The sequence below is a fragment of the Pelobates fuscus genome, chromosome 7 (genome assembly GCF_036172605.1).
Source record: "Pelobates fuscus isolate aPelFus1 chromosome 7, aPelFus1.pri, whole genome shotgun sequence".
NCBI lineage: Eukaryota > Metazoa > Chordata > Amphibia > Anura > Pelobatidae > Pelobates > Pelobates fuscus.
Genome location: NC_086323.1, coordinates 199,504,181 through 199,528,653, shown reverse-complemented (window position 1 = coordinate 199,528,653; position 24,473 = coordinate 199,504,181). Strand labels below are relative to the sequence as shown.

At 42.8% G+C, this 24,473-nt stretch overlaps 1 protein-coding gene across 1 annotated transcript; it reads right to left on the bottom strand.

The window, feature by feature from the left end:
• Positions 1 to 21,837: 21,837 nt before the first annotated feature.
• On the bottom strand, positions 21,838 to 24,014 carry LOC134569284 (oocyte zinc finger protein XlCOF7.1-like). Its single transcript, XM_063428202.1, has one exon. It carries the CDS (start codon positions 24,012 to 24,014, stop codon positions 21,885 to 21,887), a length of 2,130 nt encoding a protein of 709 aa, XP_063284272.1. The 3' UTR covers positions 21,838 to 21,884.
• Positions 24,015 to 24,473: the final 459 nt, after the last annotated feature.

Genomic DNA, 24,473 nt, shown 5'->3' with positions numbered 1-24,473 from the left:
TGCGTCGCCTGGCAGGTTGGGCCGGTGGGGATCTTGCTTCCCTGCATCTGGTTCCTCTCTGCGGTCTCGGAGGCAGGCTTGGTGGGCCCAATATCCAGTTTGGCACAGACAGTGGTGGGAGGCCTAGTTCTTCCAGGAAGCCTGGCATTTCCTCTGGCTATCCAGCTAAGGGATATCCAGCTATTATTATGTCTCGCCGTGAGGGCAAAGGGGAATCCCCATTTATATGTGATATTGTGGTCTCTCAGAGCAGTAGTTACTGGGCGAAGTGCTCGGCGTGCCTCTAGTGTTATCGGGGATAAGTCATTGTATAGGGATACCTGAGCTCCCCTGTAGTGCCATGTCGGTCGGTCTCGTGCTTTTTTCATTATAGCATCCTTCACCGGGAAGGAATGTGTCACGACTAGTAATGTGGTCCAGCACGCAGAAACTATGTAAACATATACATAGGAAAGAAAAGGAAAATAACAGGATAGAGCGTAAACCGGACCTTAGAATGGCCGGACTAATACGCTAGAGACAGAGAATGGTCAAAGGGAAAGCCGAGGTCAAGGAAGCCAGAAAATACTCAATACCGATAAAACAAGCCAAGTCAGGGAAACCAGAGATCAGAATAACCAGGGAAACGCCAAGGATCAGGATACCAGGAAATCAGAATCACGGAAATAGCACTCTCAGGAAATCAGGAAACTGAAACCACGACATGGCAAAGTAATGGGAAAAGCTAGGGGTTTAAATACCCCTCTCTAGGCTATGATTGGTCAGAGGGCGACCTCTGACCCCAAAACGTGCGTTTGCGTTGACGTCGTGACGTCACGCACACGTTGGTATAATTTTCGGGGGCGGAGCTACTCTTAGGCGCGACCACGTGGTCGGCGCCATGTTTGATTCGGGCGTGATGCCCGGAAGAACGGAAGGAGCGGTTCCCGGCTCGCCGATGAGAAGGTAAGCTTGTGTTGTCGGCGTGGCCGTGCCGGTCGGGCACGGCCGTGAGGCTCGGCGGGCCGGTGACCGCAACAGAATGCAGGCAGCAGATGATATCCCTTGGTCCGTCTTCCAAGGTCCGGGGTCACAGTGTCCTGTGGGCCCTCTCATATTCAATAAGTCGTGGGGTCGGTGATTGGAGTATGGAGTGAAAGAGCTCCGTCAGTACCTCTTCCACGTTCTCTGCATTCTCCGCCTCCGGTACGACGCGGATATTGTCCTCGAGGTGCCTCCTCGTGGACAATGTGAGCCCACCTTGGCGTGCCACGGTAGTATCCGCGGATGTAAGTCGTGCTGTGAAGGCCGCATTCGACTCCTCCATAGCAGTAATGCGGCCTGCTTGCGTGGCAACCTCCACGCGTATTCCCGCTAACTCCGCCTTTAGCGTGTCCTGGATGGTGGTCGTGAGGGTCTGTAGGTCGGCTTTGGTGACTACAGAAGTAGCCAGATTCCACAGCTCATCCTCTATCCTTTCAAAGGACGAATTGTCCGAGCCCGCCGGGGACGTCGGCGCCATTTTGGGGCTACCCTGTTCCCCGCTCGTACTGAGGTGCGGTTGCAGGTAGCCGTCTAGGGGTCTCTGGTGCGGGATGCTCTGGGCGTTTTGTGCGACCCATTTGGCTTAGGCAAGAGGGTTGGTGGAGCGGAGCTCTCCTCTCACGCGGCCATCCTGGTCAGCGCCTAAACCATGCCCCCGTGGGTACAAATGTTAATCCTTTGGTTAGTACTTTTATGTGATCACGTGTTTATATATAAAATCTTTAGTAATATTAATGGATGATATATATATATATATATATATATATATATATATCTCACAACATTCAGTATCTCCTCCCTCTGCATGTAGACACTGAACTTTCCTGAGAAAGACACTGAGATTCAATTAATCGCTATGAGAAGATGCTGATTGGCCAGGGCTGTGTTTGAATTCTGCTGGCTCTGCCCCGATATGCCTCCTTCACAGGCTCAGCCAATCCTATGGGGAAGCATTGCGATTGGCTCAGGACAACACTTCTGATGATGTCAGCAGGCAGTTTGCTGTTCTAAGGGAAACAGGGACAAAACCAGCAGCTTCAGGCTTGAATATAAGTACGATTTTACTATATTTAGGGAGGCAAGAGGGGGCAAGGGGGACTAGAGGGTGGTTTTAACACTATAGGGTCAGACATATATGTTTGTGTTTCTGACCCTATAGTGCTCCTTTAATGCATCTACAATAATCATCAGGAGCCTTACAATATACCACCATGCTATCAGTGACGTAATTTCCGCCAACCACAAACCGGGTCTTAATACCTCTGAACCACCGATTGATTGATTATTAATTAAACAAGTAGGAGTGGTGAACCCAATTATCCAACAGGGGCTCCCAACCCCAGGTGCTTCTAGGTCATTCAAGTAATTTCAGCAAATCTGTAATTATGATTGGTTAATCACACACCATCTGCCTTTAAAGAGGAGGACCCAAGAAATTGATTAAACATTTAAAAAGCAAAATATTCCTGAGGCTACATTACAGCTGACTGAAGAAGCTCACAAACGAGTGAAACTTAAAGTTTTAGACTAAAAAAAACAGACTTTTCTAAAATTAGAATATCTGTAAAGGAGTCATTATCAGACTGTAGCAATTTAAATAGAGTGCAAGAGAAATGGGATTATTTAAAAGTTGCACTGCTGAAGGCAACAGAAAATTGCATTAGGCTTGTCAGTAAAAGCAAAACATTCAAGAAACCACTGTGGTACTCAGCAGATCTGGCCAAAATAGTAAAAAACTAAAAGTTAGCATTTAGTAATTATTAAAAAAAAACAAAACCTGAGTGAGGAAGATGGAATGATCTATAAGATTAGGCAGAAAGAGGCTAAGCAAGTTATAAGAGCTTCCAAATCACATACAGAAGAGAAAATAGTACAGCCAATAAAAAACAGGGACAAAACATTTTTTTGATAAATAAATGAGAAAAGGAAAGTAAAACAAGGATTAGTTAGATTAAAAACAAAAGAAGGAAGGTATGTAGATGAGGATAAAGGTCTAGTTGACTGCCTCAATGAATATTTTTGTTCGGTATTTACAGATGAAAATAAAGGGAAGGGTCCTCAGTTAGGAAAAAGGACAAATGAGTAATTTGGTACATGTGAGTTTACAGAGGAAGAGGTTCTATTTCAACTGTCAAAAGTAAAGACAAATAAGTCAATGGGACCTGATGGAATACACCCAAAGCTATTAAATAGCTTAGTGGTGTACTAGCAAACCTTTAACAGATATATTTAACAAATCATTGATAACAGGAGTAGTCCCAGAAAATTGGAAGCGAATGTTGTGCCCATTCACAAGAAAGGTAGTAGAGAGAACTCGGGCAACTATAGGCCAGTAAGCCTTACTTCAGTAGTGGGGAAAGTAATGGAAACCATGTTAAAGGATAGGATTGTTGAACAGCTAAAATCACATGGATTTCAAGATCAGAGACAACATGGGTTTACTTCAGGGAGATCATGCCAAACTAATCTTATTGATATTTGATAATGCTGAAGGTCTTGATGGTAAGGTATGTGTTTTTGCTGATGATACTAAGATATGTAACATGGTTGATGTTCCAGGAGGGATAAGCCAAATGGCTAATGATTTAGGTAAACTAGAAAAATGGTCAGAGTTGTGGGAACTGACATTTAATGTGGATAAATGCAAGATAATGCATCTTAGGCGTAAAAAACCAAGGGAAGAGTACAGAATATTTGATTGAGTCCTAACCTCAACTTCTGAGGAAAGGGATTTAGGGGTGATTATTTCTGATTACTTAAAGGTAGGCAGACAATGTAATAGAGCAGCAGGAAATGCTAGCAGAATGCTTGGTTGTATTGGGAGAGGTATTAGCAGTAGAGAGGGAAGTGCTCATGCCATTGTACAGAACACTGGTGAGACCACACTTGTTGTATTGTACACAGTACTGGAGACCATATCTCCAGAAGGATATAGATACTTTAGAGAGAGTTCAGAGAAGGGCTACTAAACTGGTTCATGAATTGCAGGATAAAACTTAAAAGGAAAGGTTAAAGGAACTTGGAAGAAAGACGAGACGGGGGGATACGATAGAAACATTTAAATAAATAAAGGGAATCAACACAGTAAAGGAGGAGACTATATTTAAAAGAAGAAAAACTACCACAACATGAGGACATAGTCTTACATTAGAAGGGCAAAGGTTTAAAAATATTATTACTGAGAGGGTAGTGGATGCATGAAATAGCCTTTTTTTTTTTATTCCATTCAAGTCCTTGGAGCCTCCAGGAATTTTTGGGGGAGTGCCATCCCAAGAAATTGGTACACTGCTGAACATCCTCAGAGCCAGGAACTTAAGGCTCTCAATAAGGTGAGCAACATACTTACCATAAGTACATATACTGCAATTTTGCACAGTACTACTCATCTGGTCTATTTCTCCTCTTTCTTGTGTCTTTTGGAGGAACATCATTGAGGAAGTGGTGTGTTGCTGCCCAAAGAGCAAAAATATGTACTTTATGGAGCCAATACCATATAGGCTCCAGACCATGTGAGTGGGTCTAGTTATTTACTTTTATCACCCATTACTGCTAAAGACCATCTACACCATATATTTCTTTTTTTGTTGTTGTTTTTATGTGTTTTCAAGTGTATATTCCCACGTGTGGTATCACACTAAATTGATGGGGTAAGTGGACCCCTCTATCACTTTATATGTATATAGTGCTCCACTAGTTGGTGTATATTTTATACCATCTCTTTTAGCATTGTAAATTGATTGTGGAAATAAGGGTATTCCACTTTATGTGTTGAGCTGCTTCTCATTTAGAAACCAATAAACAAGAAAGAGAGAGAGAAATAAGTAGGAATTTTCAGTTTAACGCCGCATGTCCTAAATACCCCCCAAATAAAACTACTGCAAAAAGGTTTAAAATTTGCACCAACAAAAAGTTTAAAGAAATTTGAAACATACGTAGATCTTAATAGAGTCAAAAGAACATTATGCTTAAAGAAATACTTCTAAAAGAACCCCATTATAACTAATTCCAAAGATGAGATGATAACTTTAAAAAAAATGGTAATGAACAACATAATGGACATAAATAAGATAAAAAAAAACAAAAAAAAGCAAATGCCAACAAAATTTCACCAAAAAGGAATACATGATGTAAATTTTTTTTTAGAAAGATAATTCTGTAATAATAAAACCAGCGGATAAGGGAGGTGGAGTGGTTCTCATGACAATAGAGGGTTACAATAAAGAATCTCAAAGACTACTGAAGGATAACACATACAAGAGATTAACAATAGACCCTACAAATAACCTAAAAGAGAAATGCCATAGTTATTTAAGGAAGGGGCTAGAAAAATAAATTCTAGACCAAAAATCATTTAATTATCTAAATATGACTTTCCCAAAATCCCTCTACTATACCACCTCCCAAAAGTACACAAATACCCCACCCAAACCCCAGCGAGGCCTATAGTTTCAGGTATCGGGTCAATATCATGCAGACTATCCAAATACATAGACCGATGCCTGCAACTAATAGTTCAAAAAATACCAAGCTATTTGAAAGACACGGGAAGTATACTTAGGCATATCGATTAACTGATTTGGAAGGATAACTATTTTCTAGTAACGGCAGACGTGAGTTCCCTCTATACTATCATCACACATGAAAGGGGCTGCACTGCCACCAGACACCTTTTAGAACAATCACATACATTTTTACCAGAACACATTGATATCATGGAAGAATTCACCTAATTTTAACCAGTAATTACTTCTGGTATGATAGGGACCTACTATTTGTAGGTCTGTGGAACGGTGATGGGAACAAGGTATGCCAATTTATTCCTGGACCATTGGGAGCTCCAGTTTATACATCATGGTGTTGGCTGGGTGTGGGGCCTCGTTACCTATCGCCGTTACATAGATGACCAATTTTTTATTTGGGAGGGTAGAGAACAATCCTTGCAAGATTCTATCAGCAAATTAAACGATAATGATTTTAACCACAACTTTTAGCAAATCTGAGGTTCATTTTTAAGATCTAGATATTTTTTTATTGAAGACAATAGAATCAAAACAAGCACACATTTTAAAAGTGTCGCTGTTAATAGTTTTCTACACACTACTAGCTGTTATTTTGCACCTTGGCTCAATGCAATTCCAAAATCACAATTTATCCGTATTAAAAGGAATTGCACCGGGGACGGGGGGGCGGTTGGCCGCGATGGTCTCAACACCAGTACAACTAGCGCACTCAGATAAATGTGTTACTCCTATACCACTATTAGCACTCACGACAACTCCCCGCCACAAGACTAGACTTAAGGGGACCCGATCTCCGGGCCAGCCTAAGACTCCCGAGCCGTTAGGCCCAATAGCGAACCACTCCGACAGACCAACCACCGTGCCGGGGTGCGGCACAACACACACACACCCATGTATATAGTTTCAGGACGACCTACAGGTTTGGCCTTTTCCTTTCGGCAGCACATACACCCACGTCCTCTTTCAGGACCCCAAGTACCACGGAAAGGACACCAGACTAGAGACGCCCTGACTTACAACAGTTACCTCCCAAGTTATACTTACTCAGGTTCTATGTTAAATTGAAACTGCCCGCAAGAAATTGCACAATGTTTGCCGCCCGCTCCCAGAGAGACGACCACTTCCCCCCCACATGCGACTTGAAAAGTGCCGACGGTCTCCGACCACACAGGCCAGAGAGACCCCCGGCAACTCAGTCTACCCTCGCTACCCTCGCTTAACAACCCCAAAAAACGACACTCCCTACTACGATGGGCCCACAGCCTAAAAGCAGACATCCTTATGATTCAAGAAACCCACTTTACCCACCACAAACACTTCCCACTCAAGAACAAACACTACAACCGCAGCTTCCTCGCCAACTCGCCGGATGCCAAATCCAAAGGGGTGGCCATCATACTCAAATCATCCTGCCCACTGACGGATATCCAAGCCTTCCCAGACAAACAAGGGAGATTTCTAACACTCACGCAAAATAGGCCCTACCACCTACTCCATCACATCATTATACGCCCCCACTACCCCGGACTCACTATTTTGGCAAACATTCTCGGCCCACCTATCAGCACTTAACACAACATTCACCATTTTAGGCGGCGACTGCAATGCCACTCACCACCCAGTCCTGGACCGTACCACCAAATCTCAGGAGGACTCAAGACCGTCACAAAATGACGCCCTTTTCTCCCAATTCTTAAGCACTCAGAATCTCCTGGATATTTGGAGAGCCCAACACCCCTCAACCCTTGACTACACATTCTATTCCCACCCTCACAACACATACTCCCGCATCGACTACTTCCTCATTTCCCCAAACATCACGACAAGAATCACACACTCTTCCATCGGTCACATAACTTGGTCAGACCATGCCGACATATCCCTAACCCTCTCAATCCCTAATATGACACGCCCATGGACATGGAAACTCAACTCACAACTCCTACACGACAAACAAACGACCATGTCCCTCGCTAAGGACATCAAAGAATACTTCACCCTCAACGACCCATCCGTATCCTCCCCAATCACTGTCTGGGCCGCACACAAACCGGTAATACAAGGTAGACTAATAGCTATAGCAACTGCCCGCAAAAAACAACACAACAAACAGCTGCTAGAAACCATTGCCGAAATAGGCCGCCTAGAAACCCTACATAAACTAAACTCAACCCCCTCTCTCCTCGAACAGCTCACAACAGCTAGGGCCCTACTCAAACGCTTATCACTCTCAGCCACGACAAAAGCACTCACATGGACCAAGCAGAAATATTACGAGAAGGGTAACAAAGCGGATGCAATGCTAGCAAAACGCCTCAAAAACCTAACCGAAATGAAACAAATCTCCCACATTCGCACCACGGACGGCACAATGAGCAACGACCCACACACGATAGGGAAAATCTTCCAACAATACTTCACAACCCTCTACAACCATACCCCTGACCCAGGTACTGACCTAACCCGAACCCTAACTGACGCCTTCCTCGGGAAGCTTTCCCTCCCCTCCCTCACGGACACAGCCAGATCACTAATCTCAGCAGACATCTCCCCAGAAGAACTATTGACAGCAATCAAAACCTTAAAGCCCAATAAAAGCCCCGGTCCCGACGGTCTAACGGCCGTTTACTACAAATCATTTAGCGACATCCTCATCCCACGACTCTGCAAAGTCTTTAACGCAATGCTCAAAGGCGACCCACTACCCCCTGACATGACTCGAGCCAACATCACCCTCCTGCCCAAGCCCGGTAAAGCCCATGACGAACCAGGCCATTACCGCCCCATCTCACTCCTAAACATCGACTTAAAACTCCTGACCAAAGTTATGACGATGAGACTTAACCCCCTTTTACCAAAACTCATTAAACCGGACCAGGTAGGCTTTATCCCACAAAGACAAGCACAAGACAACACGAGAAGAACAATAGACCTAATCTGGTACGCTAACTACAAACACCTCCCGACAACAATACTCTCCCTAGATGCCGAGAAGGCATTCGACCGCCTTCTCTGGCCTTACCTCTTTGCAGTGCTTCACAAGTTTGGATTCCCACAAGAACTCACACACTTCCTACAAGCAATGTATCACACACCGGCCGCACAACTCCTGATCCCCAACATTACCCCTCCCTCCTTTCCTATTTTGAACGGCACCCATCAGGGCTGCCCCCTCTCCCCCCTCTTATTCGCCCTATCCCTTGAACCCCTCCTAGAGACTATACGAACCAACCCACACATCACGGGACTCCACATCAGAGACGAAACATTCACCGTTGCCGCATACGCTGACGACATCCTCCTCACCCTAACCAACCCCATCCCAACCCTGACTGCCCTCCTATCCACCCTCCAAGACTACTCAGCAATCTCAGGATATCAATTAAATGCCACAAAATCAGACCTCATGCCACTCCACCTCACTGACTCCACCATCCACACCCTGAAACAAAAATTCCCTTTCCGCATCCGCCCAACAAAAATCACATACCTAGGCGTCCAAATTACCAGTGACACCACCGTCCTCTACTCAGCCAATTACCCCCCCTATTCCAGAAAGCATTCTCAGATCTCGAACGCTGGAAACCGATGGCTATCTCCTGGCTCGGGAGAATAGCTTCGATTAAAATGAATCTCCTACCTAAGTTCCTTTACGCATTCCAGGCATTACCCATCCCTTGTAAAAGAAACGACCTTAAACTCCTACAAACGGGAAGAAACCCCGAGTCCGCAGAGCCACCTTATATGTACCTACACCATATGGAGGACTGGGCCTTCCCAACCTCACACACTATCTAAATGCGGCCCACCTGACGCAAATCCAACATTGGCATCTTCCCCCTGGACACAAACGGTGGGTGGACCTAGAACACTCCATTTTTGGCAAAGACCACCCCTCCCAATACATGTGGCTCCCGAAACAGCATAGACCATTACCACCCCCCACATCCCCAACGATCACCTACTCCCTGGACCTCTGGGACCACCTCAGCGACAAATTCTATTTATCCACAGGCATATCCCCCCTCACTCCAATACTCCGCAACAAAATGTTCCCGCCCGGTCTCACACCACAACACTACACCCATTTCGAAGACAGGGACATTGTCAGACTAGGCCACCTTTACCCCAATGGCAAACTCCTGCAATACGCAGACATCCCCGACCCAGAAACCTTAACCACATTCGATTATTTTAGATACCTCCAACTTCGAAGCTTCGCCACAACAGACACAGTCCGAATAGCAGCCACCTCGACCCTGACTGGGTTCGAAAGAGACACCCTCCCCTCACCAACTAGGAAAAGCCAAATATCAGCCCTATACACGACACTAACCACACATCACACCCAAGTAGCCTTCCCATACATCACAGCATGGGAGTCCGACTTAGGACCCCCAGCAGACTCAACTGACTGGACGGACGTCTGGTCATCCATTAAATCCATCTCCACCTGCGTCACTCACAAAGAGCAAGCCTATAAGATGCTCTTCAGATGGTACCTCACCCCTTGCCGCTTAAAAGCAATGAAACAAATCCCCACTAACCTCTGCTGGAAACTGTGTGGCGACACCGGCACCTTCCTCCACTGCTGGTGGACATGCCCCAAACTCTCCCCCCTCTGGAAAACAATCACAGCGCTTCTATCCAGAATACTCACCAAACCTGTACCCCTGGACCCATGGGCCCTACTACTCTTTAAACCCTTGGACACCTTCACCTGTAACGAGAACAAACTCATCGCAAGAGTGGCCCTAGCCACTCGGAGAGCAATCGCTGAAGTCTGGTCCACACAACAAATACCCACCCATCCCCAAATACACACTAAAATAACTGACAGCATTGACATGGATAGGCTCACAGCACAAATACATGACACCCCAAAATCATTTCACAAAGTCTGGGACCCATGGCTAGAATGACACAGCTCTCTTCCATAGTAACATACCACGATCTCATACAGCTATGCCACCACCTCTGATGCAACAACTACCAACTAGACCCCCCACCCCTCCTACCCTACTTGGGGTCTTGGTCGGGAACCAAGGAGGCAGCACCACTCCCCTCATCCGTCAGACAACCCTCCCACTGCCCACCTACCCAACTACCCCTCGACCACTGCACCATACCCAACTGCCTGGCTCTGCCGACGCAGCCGCACTCATCAAATATTACTACGAAGGCAACCCCTACACCAGCGAATCCCCCTATAAACGACCACCACCAGAACCCCTGACATCTCTGACGCATAAGCTCTACCACAACTCGCAACAGTAGAAAGGCCGACTGTATAGCCCGCTACCCAGCCGGGGACCATACGCCCCTACCGAGACCCCCCATTGGGATGCGTAGACAATCAACCTGAACAAAGAGGTTGGACTCACGACCCCGAACAAAAATCCCGGCCCACAATTGATGGTATAGCACATAATAACAAAACTGAAATGTCAGAATTACCCGAAGACAACACGATGTCGTACCTTACCATTGTTACCCCTGTTTTTATCATAACTAACCACGTATCTCTCACTTCTGTACAACTGTTCATATGATTTGATGTTTAAAAGTGAAAAATACTGATTCTTTAAAAAAGTGCATGTCTACTCAAGGCCACTGCTTAATATTTATTTCCATTCTTGTATTGACAAACGCTGTTGTGGCGTAAGTTTTTATACTGTAACCACCTGCACTACAAAAATAAAGAATTTAAAAAAAAAAAAAAAGGAATTGCACAGAGGAGATCAAATTTATCGAACAAGCTCATAAATTAAAAGACAAATTATTAGAATAGGGAGATAAGACTGTTACGGTTGCCTCCAGGCTAGCTGGAAGTTGGACCACTTGGATATCCTGGTTCCCGAGCTTGGAGAGTAAGAGCGCCGCTCCGATCAGCATACACCAAGATTCCTGTAAATGTAGAACATCCCACCAGCTATAGTAAAGCTAGGATACACCTTTCCCTACAACACGAGTCAAGGCTGTGAGTTGAGGGTAAAACGAACTGGCTTTAACCCCTTAAGGACACATGACATGTGTGACATGTCATGATTACCTTTTATTCCAGAAGTTTGGTCCTTAAGGGGTTAATAGCACTCATACACAACAATTTATGCAAGTGATCAGGTCAGAGGACAACCCCTCTGGACCGATGGTACACTGGACAGTGCAATGTCCCAACCAATGAGAGAAAAGTGCATCTTTTGAAAACACTCCCCCCTACCCTGGAGATAATTGGTTTCAACAGTTACATTAACCTAATTATCTCCAGGGACATGAAAATACCATGTTTTATTCCTTACTTAAAAATAGCATTAAAATACATAACTCTTATATTGTAACAGTAAAATATAGCCTTCGACCTTTCTCCGGATAGCTCAGATTCAAGCGCACAAAATACATGAACGGCGCTCAGATCACATGAATGCTATGTAAAAGTCATGGTATTATAGTCTGTTCGTATGGTAAGTGTGCAAACGGGTGGGACAACCGGTACCCCAGCGGGATTCGTGTAATCCTGTAGCCGCCTCTAGTTCCAGGGTTTGTGTTCTTAAGTCCCACTGAGCCTTTGACGACACAAAGATGGCCGCCGCCTCGTGTTCGGCATACGAACGGCGACCACCCTGGGGCAAGTACTTATGATGCGGTTAACCGCATCAACCACAGCTTAATTGGGGGGACACACCAGTATCTTGGTGGTCGTCGTTCAACAGTTTTCCGTGTGCTGGTTCGGTATTCCGTTTGGCTAATTCCATACAAATGGGGGCCATCCTGATGACAGGCAATTGGGCTGTGGTTAACCACAAACCGCAGCTCTCGGGTGGTTAATTGTCAGCACATGCCTGGGGTAGGGTGGTTTGTTGTTCGTCAGTTCGGTGGTTTCGAGGTCAACGGGGTTAACTGGCGGCACACGCCAAGGGCCGGGTGGTCGGTCATTCGTATATACGAATGACTGGTATAATGCGTTCGTATGAAACAAAGTATCAAAGCAGTATCAAAGTGGAAAGAAAATAAACGGTATGTATCCGACAGAGGGGGTCTCTGTAACAAAGACCTAACCGATTACTTGAATCAAGTCCTAAGAATAAAAAGGGAGACTTTATTATAAAACATAGAAATCAACAAAATCAAACCAGGGTTGAACAATGCCATATCGATTATTTGTGATTATAGCCAGGGTAATCAACAATTCAGGAAAATTATTAATAAACATTGGCCTATTTTAAGGAAAGACCTAATCCTGTCTAGTATCCTGCCGGAGAAACGAAAAGTGATTTTTAGGGGGCACCGAATATGAAAAGATTATTTGTAAAAAAAAAAAATCACATTAAAAAAGAGAGCAATTTAAAACCCATTGATACTAGAAATTGTTTCTTTGGATGTGGCATGTGTTTAGCATGCAGAAACACTAACAACAACAAAAAAGACATGTAGGGAAATTCAGCAACACACAAAATAGTGAAGAATTCACCATAAAAAGCCTCAACACCTGTCATTCAATTAATGTAATTTATTTGTTGGAATGCCCATGTGGCCTAAAATACTGTAGGCTGCACAAAACAAAACTTATATACGAGGGTGGAGGAACATGTAATGAACATTAAAAAAGGATATGAGGAGCATAGTGTGTCACACCATTTTAAAATCACACATAATAGTAATACCAAAGGACTCCACTTCATAAGCATTCAAAAAGTATTGGGAAATTGGAGTGGAGGGGACTTTAATAAAATTTTAGGACAAAATGAAATGAGGTGGATTTTCAACCTTGGTTACAACCCTATGGTTTGAATTTCGATTTCAAATTATGCCACTTTCTTTAGTGCTATTTAATCCCCATCTTTTGTGCATTTTTATCTAGATTTATTTTAATTTATTAACCATCACCACAATCCAATTTTAAATTTCACTTCTTTATGCTCTTACAATTATATTGCCTATATCAGTTTTTAACATCATACTACATACAGGGTACTTTTAGTATGGTTTTGATTTTTCATTTTATTTTTCTGTGTTCTATTCCCTTTGTATCCCCATCATAAGGATATATTACCAGAGTTTTCAATGTATTTTCTATTGTATTTTAAAATGTTTTACCATGGGATTACAATTCATGCATATCTTAATTTTACTCTTTAAGTTTTTGCGTCCCATGTCTGTTTCTCTTCCTTTCCCCCCCCTCTCTCCCATGGGTTTTGTGTTCATTACTCTATCTGGAGCTGTATGGCCCCATGTGGGGTGTCATTCAAATAACACCCTGAGATATAACTTTTACCTCCCTACTGCCCACTTCCAAAACGGGGTTTTTAGGTCAGGTTGCCGCCGGAAAGGTTTAGGCTGACGCACATCATTTTGTTATGTCATTACGGCCACCCACCGACCAGCACCAGGACCTCCCCCTAAGCACGAAGAGGAGGTTACACCACGGAGTACTGGCATGGGTGACGTGCAGTTTAGAATGCCACATCACTTCTGCCAGTCATACGAGGGGAAATGGAGGGTGTATGATTGACACACCTGACCACCAATGATACTTATTGAAAGGTTTTTCTGTACGGAACAATCCTTTATGGTGTCGGAGGGCGGATTTGATGAACGGTGCTATCTGTGATGTAATTTCCGCCAACCATGAACCGGATCTTAATACCTCTGAACCACCGATTGATTATAAATTAAACAAGTAGGAGTGGTGAACCCAATTATCCAACAGGGGCTTCCCCAACCCCGGGTGCTTCTAGGTCATACAAATAATTTCAGCAAACCTGTACTTCTGATTGGTTAATTACACACCATGTGACTTTAAAGAGGAGGACCCAAGAAATCGGTTAAACATTTAAAAAGCAAAAGATTCCTGAGGCTACATTACAGCTGACTGAAGAAGCTCACAAACAAGTGAAACTCGTTTTGGCTGATTTGGACTTTTAATTTGGAACAAATACATTTATTTTTTATTTCATTCAAGTCCTTGGAGCCTCCAGGAATTTTTGGGGGGAGTGACATCCCAAGAAATTGGCACACTGCTGAACATTCTCAGAGTCAGGAACTTAAGGCTCTCAATAAGGTGAGCACAATACTTACTATAGGTATATATATATATATATATATACACTGTGTGCAGAATTATTAGGCAAATGAGTATTTTGACCACATCATCCTCTTTATGCATGCTGTCTTGCTCCAAGCTGTATAGGTTTGAAAGCCTACTACCAATTAAGCATATTAGGTGATGTGCATCTCTGTAATGAGAAGGGGTGTGGTCTAATGACATCAACACCCTATATCAGGTGTGCATAATTATTAGGCAACTTCCTTTCCTTTGGCAAAATGGGTCAAAAGAAAGACTTGACAGGCTCAGAAAAGGCAAAAATAGTGAGATATCTTGCAGAGGGATGCAGCACTCTTAAAATTGCAAAGCTTCTGAAGCGTGATCATCAAACAATCAAGCGTTTCATTCAAAATAGTCAACAGGGTCGCAAGAAGCGTGTGGAGAAACCAAGGCGCAAAATAACTGCCCATAAACTGAGAAAAGTCAAGCGTGCAGCTGCCAAGATGCCACTTGCCACCAGTTTGGCCATATTTCAGAGCTGCAACATCACTGGAGTGCCCGAAAGCACAAGGTGTGCAATACTCAGAGACATGGCCAAGGTAAGAAAGGCTGAAAGACGACCACCACTGAACAAGACACACAAGCTGAAACGTCAAGACTGGGCCAAGAAATATCTCAAGACTGATTTTTCTAAGGTTTTATGGACTGATGAAATGAGAGTGAGTCTTGATGGGCCAGATGGATGGATTGGTAAAGGGCAGAGAGCTCCAGTCCGACTCAGACGCCAGCAAGGTGGAGGTGGAGTACTGGTTTGGGGTGGTATCATCAAAGATGAGCTTGTGGGGCCTTTTCGGGTTGAGGATGGAGTCAAGCTCAACTCCCAGTTTCTGGAAGACACCTTCTTCAAGCAGTGGTACAGGAAGAAGTCTGCATCCTTCAAGAAAAACATGATTTTCATGCAGGACAATGCTCCATCACACGCGTCCAAGTACTCCACAGCGTGGCTGGCAAGAAAGGGTATAAAAGAAGAAAATCTAATGACATGGCCTCCTTGTTCACCTGATCTGAACCCCATTGAGAACCTGTTGTCCATCATCAAATGTGAGATTTACAAGGAGGGAAAACAGTACACCTCTCTGAACAGTGTCTGGGAGGCTGTGGTTGCTGCTGCACGCAATGTTGATGGTGAACAGATCAAAACACTGACAGAATCCATGGATGGCAGGCTTTTGAGTGTCTTTGCAAAGAAAGGTGGCTATATTGGTCACTGATTTGTTTTTGTTATGTTTTTGAATGTCAGAAATGTATATTTGTGAATGTTGAGATGTTATATTGGTTTCACTGGTAAAAATAAATAATTGAAATGGGTATATATTTTTTTTTGTTAAGTTGCCTAATAATTATGCACAGTAATAGTCACCTGCACACACAGATATCCCCCTAAAATAGCTATAACTAAAAACAAAGTAAAAACTACTTCCAAAAATATTCAGCTTTGATATTAATGAGTTTTTTGGGTTCATTGAGAACATGGTTCTTGTTCAATAATAAAATTAATCCTCAAAAATACAACTTGCCTAATAATTCTGCACTCCCTGTATATATATACTGTAATTTTGCACAGTACTACCCATCTAGTCCATTTCTCCTCTTTTTTGTGACTTTTGGAGGAACATCATTGAGGAAGTGGTATGTTGCTGCCAAAAGAGCAAAAAGGTTTACTTTACGGAGCCAATACAATAAAGGCTCCAGACCATGTGAGTGGGTCTAGTTATTTACTTTTATTACCGATTACTGCTAAAGTCCATCTACACCATATATTTCCTTGTTTTTTCTTCCTTTTATATGTGTTTTCAAGTGTTTATTCCCAAGTGTGGTATCACACTAAATTGATGGGGTAAGTAGACCCCTCTATCACTTTATATTTATATAGCGCTCCACTAGTTGGTGTATATTTTATACCATATCTTTTAGTATTGTAAATTGATTGTGGAAATAAGGGTATTAGAAACATAGAATGTGACGGCAGATGAGAACCATTTGGCCCATCTAGTCTAAATACTTTTTTTTTAGTCTCTGGCCTTATCTTAATCTAGGATAGCCTTATGCCTATCCCACGCATGCTTAAACTCCCTCACTGTGTTAACCTCTACCACTTCAGCTGGAAGCCTATTCAAAGCATCCACTACCCTCTCAGTAAAGTAATACTTCCTGAAATTATTTTTAAACCTTTGCACCTCTAATGAAAGACTATGTCCTCTTGTTGTGATAGTTCTTCTTTTAAATATAGTCTCCTCTTTTACTCTGCTGATTCCCTTTATGTATTTAAATGTTTCTATCATATCTCCCCTGTATCTTCTTTCCTCCAAGCTATACATGTTAAGTTCCTTTAACCTTTCCTGGTAAGTTTTATCCTGCAATCCATGAACCAGTTTAGTAGCCCTTCTCTGAACTCTCTCTAAAGTATCAATATCCTTCTGGAGATATGGTCTCCAGTACTGCGTACAATACTCCAAGTGAGGTTTCACCAGTGTTCTGTACAATGGCATGAGCACTTCCCTCTTTCAACTGCTAATACCTCTCCCTATATAACCAAGCATTCTGCTAGCATTTCCAGCTGCTCTGTTACATTGTCTTCCTACCTTTAAGTCATCTGAAATAATTACTCCTAAATCCCTTTCCTCAGATGTTGAGGTGAGTAGGGTATCAAATATCCTATACTCTGCCTTTTGGTTTTTATCATTTGCCATATCCCTCCTGGAACATCAACCCTGTTGCAAATTTTAGTATCGTCAGCAAAAAGACATACCTTACCATAAAGACCTTCTGCAATATCACTAATAAAAATATTCAAAAGAATGGGTCCAAGTACAGGTCCCTGAGGTACCCCAATGGTAACTAAACCTTGCTTCGAATATACTCCGTTCACTACAACCCTCTGTTGCCTGTCAGTTAGCCACTGCCTAACCCATTCAACAATATTGGATCCCAAACTTAAAGATTGTAGTTTATTGATGAGCCTTCTATGTGCAACAGTGTCAAAAGCCTTACTGAAATCTAGGTAAGCAATTTCTACTGCACCACCCTGATCTATTATTTTAGTTACCCAATCAAAAAAATCAATAAGATTAGTTTGGCAAGATCTCCCTGAAGTAAACCCATGTTGTCTCTGATCTTGAAATCCATGTGATTTTAGATGTTCAACAATTCTAGAACTTCAGAGAATGGCAGTATGGAAGCAACCTGCCATATATCATTGACAAGAACACAAAACCCTTGCTTTACCTCAGAAACCTGTCTTATGTAAAGAAATAGACTGTGCAGTATGCCTTTTGTCCACATCTCTAAGTCTACCAGATCCTACAGTAATCCATCTGCCATTCCTAGGACTTCTCTGCAGCAGTGGCTTTGCAGCAGTTCCAGCGTGAGATTGTTTACCAGATAATTTACAAATCTCCGACTTCAAAAATGCAATCTCCTGGGGGCCTGGCTGCTGAACCGAGCAGACGTGTCTACAGAGAGCTCTGGCACAAAACAGCTTAAAATCAGCCATAACCGACAAAAAACGTGAAATTTGGGGGCTCTACACAACTGTGGTCCGTCGCTGAATCGAGTGGGCACTCATGAAACCCCACTTTGTGATTTTATATCAAGTTATCCCACATCGTATACATGCGGCCTAGAGCAGACGGAGGCCTAAGAGCTGGGAGAGATGGACGATCTTCCGACCTGGGGACCTCTAAGAGCAACGACCCTGCTGGCACCCCGCATCCCCCCCCCCTGGACCGGTGGGGGTTATCCCTGTCCCTGCTGGGGAAGCTTGCATACCTCCTATGAGGGTGTCCTACCAGAACAAAACAGGCAGGCCGAACACAAGATGGCCGCCAAGCCACAACATCCACAGTCTCAGGGGGAATCGGAGCCTCAGACATGGAAAGCCTGCTTCGAGTTGTGGTTTGACCGTGTATGCCGGGAGTTCTGGCAGCGCCTGGAACACAGAGCCACCCTTCGTAACTCACCTGCTGCACCCGAGGCTAAGAGCAAGGTGACAGCCCATCGATCCAACGCCGGGTCGCAACTCAACATGGCGGCATGCCCACCCCGCCATAGGCCCCATCTCCACTCACCAAAGCGTGCTGCAGCAGCTAGACCACACAACCTCCGCCAAGCCAACTCATTCCCGCCTCCCCGGGAGACTCCACGGAGGAAGGCGAATCATCGCCCACAAGCTGCTCTCTCGGTTGGTGCGCTCCAGGCAACAACGAACACAAGCACGACGAAAGACCAGAGGCCCGGACCAGAATGGGGAACTTCACTACCTGTCCGCTGGCGGGAGGCAGGGACAAGCAGGTACAAGCAGGCACTGGTGGCTGGGGGCGACCCCATACACTGAAAGAAGGAATCCGGTTTTCCAGTAATAGCAACCTACACAGGTTTCCAGCCATCGCAAAGTCTGCACACCAGGTTTCGGCAACCACCGCTTTGCGATCAGACGTATCCACGCGGGAGTCCCAACAAGCCTGCCACAGAAGTTACAGCACAGGGACTTTACTCAACCCACACAGGGAATCGGCTAAGGAAGAGTGTGGTCCAGGACTTTGTCTCCGGTACCATGCCTTTTCAATCCTCCCATACTGGTACCTAAAGAACACTTGTTATGCTTTTACAGCAGCCTGAATGTTTATATGCCAGTCCAGTTGTTCCAGCAAGCCAGCTGGTGCCCCTGCCGGTATACAATAATGAACCGTATGTCCCATTGTTAGACTGTTTTGTTTTGCCTCTTAGTTAACAAGCCAGGATGACCCAAATATGGAAGTTGTTTAATTGTTTAATTTCTAGCTTAAGAGGGTCACATTAATATACCACCAATGTAATATCTGCCGTAACCTCACAAATGACACCCAGCGGTCACTGAGCTACAAAATTAATACTTATAGTTTAGCATGTTACGAGACTTATTCCTTGACAGCGTTATGGTCAGCCTACTCAATATATCTAAAATGTGTTAACTGTCATCCCACTAGCTGACATAACGTGACTGCTTGTTTATTACTCCTAAAAAAATATGCGCTTAATTGATGCCTACTCGTTTGATATTTTCATGTAAAAAAATTACAAATGTGCCAACTAATCTGTCACGATCTGTAATGTTATGTTCAAGCTTGCTGATGCTCTTGTGACTCTTCACGCTTAATGTCAATCTATGCACAAGAAAAATAAAGAATTAAAAAAATGCAATCTCCTGCTGCAATATAGAGAACTGTCTACAGATTAGACAACAACCAAACCTCCAAAAAGTGGAACAATAAACAAATGCACAACAACTATTACACTGAATATCTCCAAATACACTTTGAAACAGCTGCCAAGCTCTATTAGCCAAGCTAATATCTACAGCACTTATATACACTCCTAAAGGTACCATCCACTAGGAATGGTTAACACCTGGGTAGGCCTGTGCTTATTTGCAAACAATAGCTAATTAATTAGCAATCAATAGCAAGTATTTAACTAATCAAATCGTAACCTTTTCCTACAGATGAATCGTACCTGTAACAGTAAAAAAGAAAACTCTTAGCAAAATCTTAGACAGTTAAAGCTTCTGTAAAACTCTCCAGAATATCTCCAAATACACTTTGTAGCAGCACTTAGAAGCAGCTGCCAAGTATTCCACCTTATGTGTTGAGCTACTTCTCGTTTAGGCACTATAGAGTATCACTCATTATCTCTGGAAAGAGGTTTTTTTCTGTTTCTGTTAACGTTGCAGGGAACAGTTTGACTTTTTCTACATTTATCTTCTTGTAATCAAGCAGCAACATCTTTTTAGATATTCAGCCAGTAATAATTTAGACTTAAATATTGCATATGCTTTCTCCACCATTAAATGTAGGACATTAGCTAATCCTGAGATGTTTGTTTGTCACATCAGAGTTCCAATAATTGAATCTGTTTGCCTTGCAGCCTTAAGATTTATATTTATTCAAACGTACACGACATCCGAAAAAAACAAAGTCTTTGCACATATCTGTACCAACACAGGCAATATGTATGCACTTCAAGTTCATATTAATTTTTGATGTTACGTATTGGTGGTGAATATCTATCTGCAAAACTATTTTATATGTCTAAGAAATCACTTAATTAGGAGGTGTACACATAAGGATAATGTTATTCTTTCAAAAATGTGTAAAAAGGGTTGTAGCTTAATAACCATTCTATCCAATCTATGATTAAAGCCATACATTATAAAAATGGTTAACTTGTTATCTTTGTTTTTTACTGTATGTAGTAGGGCTGATGTGTACTATGGTCTTTGCTGCCACCTGGGAGTAATGGGAGTTTGAGCGCAGGACTTATTTGTAAAAAAATGGTTATACTTGGGGGTAAAATATAAATTACACATATAATTTACACATATATACGTTAATATTAATACATTCAGAAAGAGGCCCTTCTTAATACACATGGGAGTCTGGCTGGGTCAAAGGTTATAATAACAGCGGGCCTTCATCAATCTATGTGAACAAAAGATCTCTGGCCTCCTGTCCCAGTTCATATTTTTATTGGTATGAATAATTTGTAAATACATTTCATAGAAACATAGAACGTGACGGCAGATAAGAACCATTCGGCCCATCTAGTCTGCCCAGTTTTCTAAATACTTTCATTAGTCCCTGGCCTTATCTTATAGTTAGGATAGCCTTATGCCTATCCCACGCATGCTTAAACTCCTTTACTGTGTTAACCTCTACCACTTCAGCTGGAAGGCTATTCCATGCATCCACTACCCTCTCAGTAAAGTAATACTTCCTGATATTATTTATAGAAACATAGAATGTGACTGCCTGTGTGTGCTGTAGTTTTTTAATAAAAGCTGGAGCTCAGAAATAGTGATCCTACAAGTTGCCATCAAGAATCATGTGTCTTGTCTGTTTGCTGAGGTCTTGGTTGGAATCATGCAAATTTAGGTCAGGCGAAACAACCTTATTCATTGAAGTGTATTACCAGTGGAACATGCTATTTAATATACCCTGTAACAGCCAGAACATACAACCACAATGTATTCTGGGTTGTATACGGGGTTGCCGGTGAGTGTGCAACCAAGTGAAGCAGAGTTAGCAATGCAGGTTAGGAACATACCGACGATAGCATGGGGGTGCCACAATACCAATGCATTATATGTAGATTGACTGCTACTACCAAAGTTACTATGAGCATGATAAAAAAAATCGTATGAGCATAATAAAAAAAAAATCACAATGCAAGATATTTTATTCTTATGTTAATCTATAGATGCATTATAAAATCACCTCACCTGTGTGAGTTCTTTGATGACAGACAAGCTCTGATTTACTGGCAAAACATTTCCCACATTTACTACATAAGAAAGGATTCTCTCCTGTGTGAGTTCTCTGATGACGGACAAGATTTGAATGTTGCCCAAAACTATTTCCACATTCAGAACATGAGAACGGTTTCTCTCCTGTGTGAGTTCTCTGATGACGGACAAGATTTGAATCATGCCGAAAACATTTTCCACATTCAGAACATGAGAACGGTTTCTCTCCTGTGTGAGTTCTCTGATGCTGAACAAGCTGCGAATTGATGACAAAACATTTTTTACATTCAGAACATGAAAACGGTTTCTCTCCTGTGTGAGTTCTCTGATGACGGACAAGATTTGAATGTTGCCCAAAACTATTTCCACATTCAGAACATGAGAACGGTTTCTCTCCTGTGTGAGTTCTCTGATGCTGAACAAGCTTTGAATTGATGACAAAACATTTTTTACATTCAGAACATGAAAACGGTTTCTCTCCTGTGTGAGTTCTCTGATGACGGACAAGATTTGAGTGTTGCCTAAAACTATTTCCACATTCAGAACATGAGAACGGTTTCTCTCCTGTGTGTGTTCTCTGATGAATGACAAGTTGTGATTGTCGCCCAAAACATTTTCCACATTCAGAACATGAGAACGGTTTCTCTCCTGTGTGTGTTCTCTGATGAATGACAAGTTGTGATTGTCGCCCAAAACATTTTCCACATTCAGTACATGAGAACGGTTTCTCTCCTGTGTGAGTTCTTTGATGACAGACAGACCCTGCTTTACTGGCAAAACATTTCCCACATTCAGTACATGAGAACAGTTTCTCTCCTGTGTGTGTTCTCTGATGAATGACAAGTTGTGATTGTCGCCCAAAACATTTTCCACATTCAGAACATGAGAACGATTTCTCTCCTGGGTGAGTTCTCTGATGACAGACAAGCTCTGCATTTGTGACAAAGCATTTTCTACATTCAGAACATGTGAACGGTTTCTCTCCTGTGTGTGTTCTCTGATGACGGACAAGATGTGAATGGTGCCGAAAACATTTTCCACATTCAGAACATGAGAACGGTTTCTCTCCTGTGTGTGTTCTCTGATGACTGACAAGATGTGAATGTTGCCCAAAACATTTTCCACATTCAGAACACAAGAATGGTTTCTCTCCTGTGTGAGTTCTCTGATGACAGACAAACCCTGCTTTACTGGCAAAAAATTTTCCACATTCAGAACACGAGAATGGTTTCTCTCCTGTGTGAGTTCTCCGATGATGAACAAGCTGCGCTTTGATGACAAAACATTTTCCACATTCAGAACATGTGAACGGTTTCTCTCCTGTGTGTGTTCTCTGATGAATGACAAGTTGTGATTGTCGCCCAAAACATTTTCCACATTCAGAACATGAGAACGGTTTCTCTCCTGTGTGAGTTCTCTGATGACAGATGAGCTCTGCTTTTGTGACAAAACATTTTCCACATTCAGAACATGTGAACGGTTTCTCTCCTGTGTGAGTTCTCTGATGACTGACAAGATTTGAACGTTGTCGAAAACATTTTCCACATTCAGAACATGAGAACGGTTTCTCTCCTGTGTGTGTTCTCTGATGAATGACAAGTTGTGATTGTCGCCTAAAACATTTTCCACATTCAGAACATGAGAACGGTTTCTCTCCTGTGTGAGTTCTCTGATGACAGATGAGCTCTGCTTTTGTGACAAAACATTTTCCACATTCAGAACATGTGAACGGTTTCTCTCCTGTGTGAGTTCTCTGATGACTGACAAGATTTGAACGTTGTCGAAAACATTTTCCACATTCAGAACATGAGAACGGTTTCTCTCCTGTGTGAGTACTCTGATGATGAACAAGCTGCGCTTTGATAACAAAACATTTCCCACATTCAGAACATGTGAACGGTTTCTCTCCTGTGTGAGTGCTCTGATGACAGACGAGCTCTGCATTTGTGACAAAAGATTTCTCACATTCAGAAGACGAGAAAGGTTTGGGGTTTATGTTTACCATCTCCTTTGAGAACATACAGGAATCTGACAAAATACTTGATTTCTCAAAATTAGACTTGGTTCTGTTATTAATATATTTCTTCATAGCCTTGCTTCATGTATTTCTGTTCTTGTCACCTCTCTTGACAAATACACCTGAAAGAAATATACTGGGAGTTAAAGGAAATTGCTATACTTAGAAAAACAGACAATATTTGCATCATATTTAAGAGATATGGCCATCAGGTGTCAGTGATTACGAAGAAATCAAGTATTTTGTGTGCATTAACCCATTCACTAGCAAAATTGTGTATACTCCTTTTTTCTTTAATTTGCTTTGCAAAATGAGATTTAGTCCATAAAGCCTCACGTATCTGCATTTATGCTAAAGGAACAAATTACACATATTGTGTATATTACATACATTCTAATCTCATATATTCTAAACACATGCAGCACACTGTTACCCCACTACCTCTGCCACTGGAAGGTTGTGCCAAGTATGTACTATTTTTATATCACTCCAAGCTTCTACCACTTATACTAGAAGGTTGTGCGTTAGAAA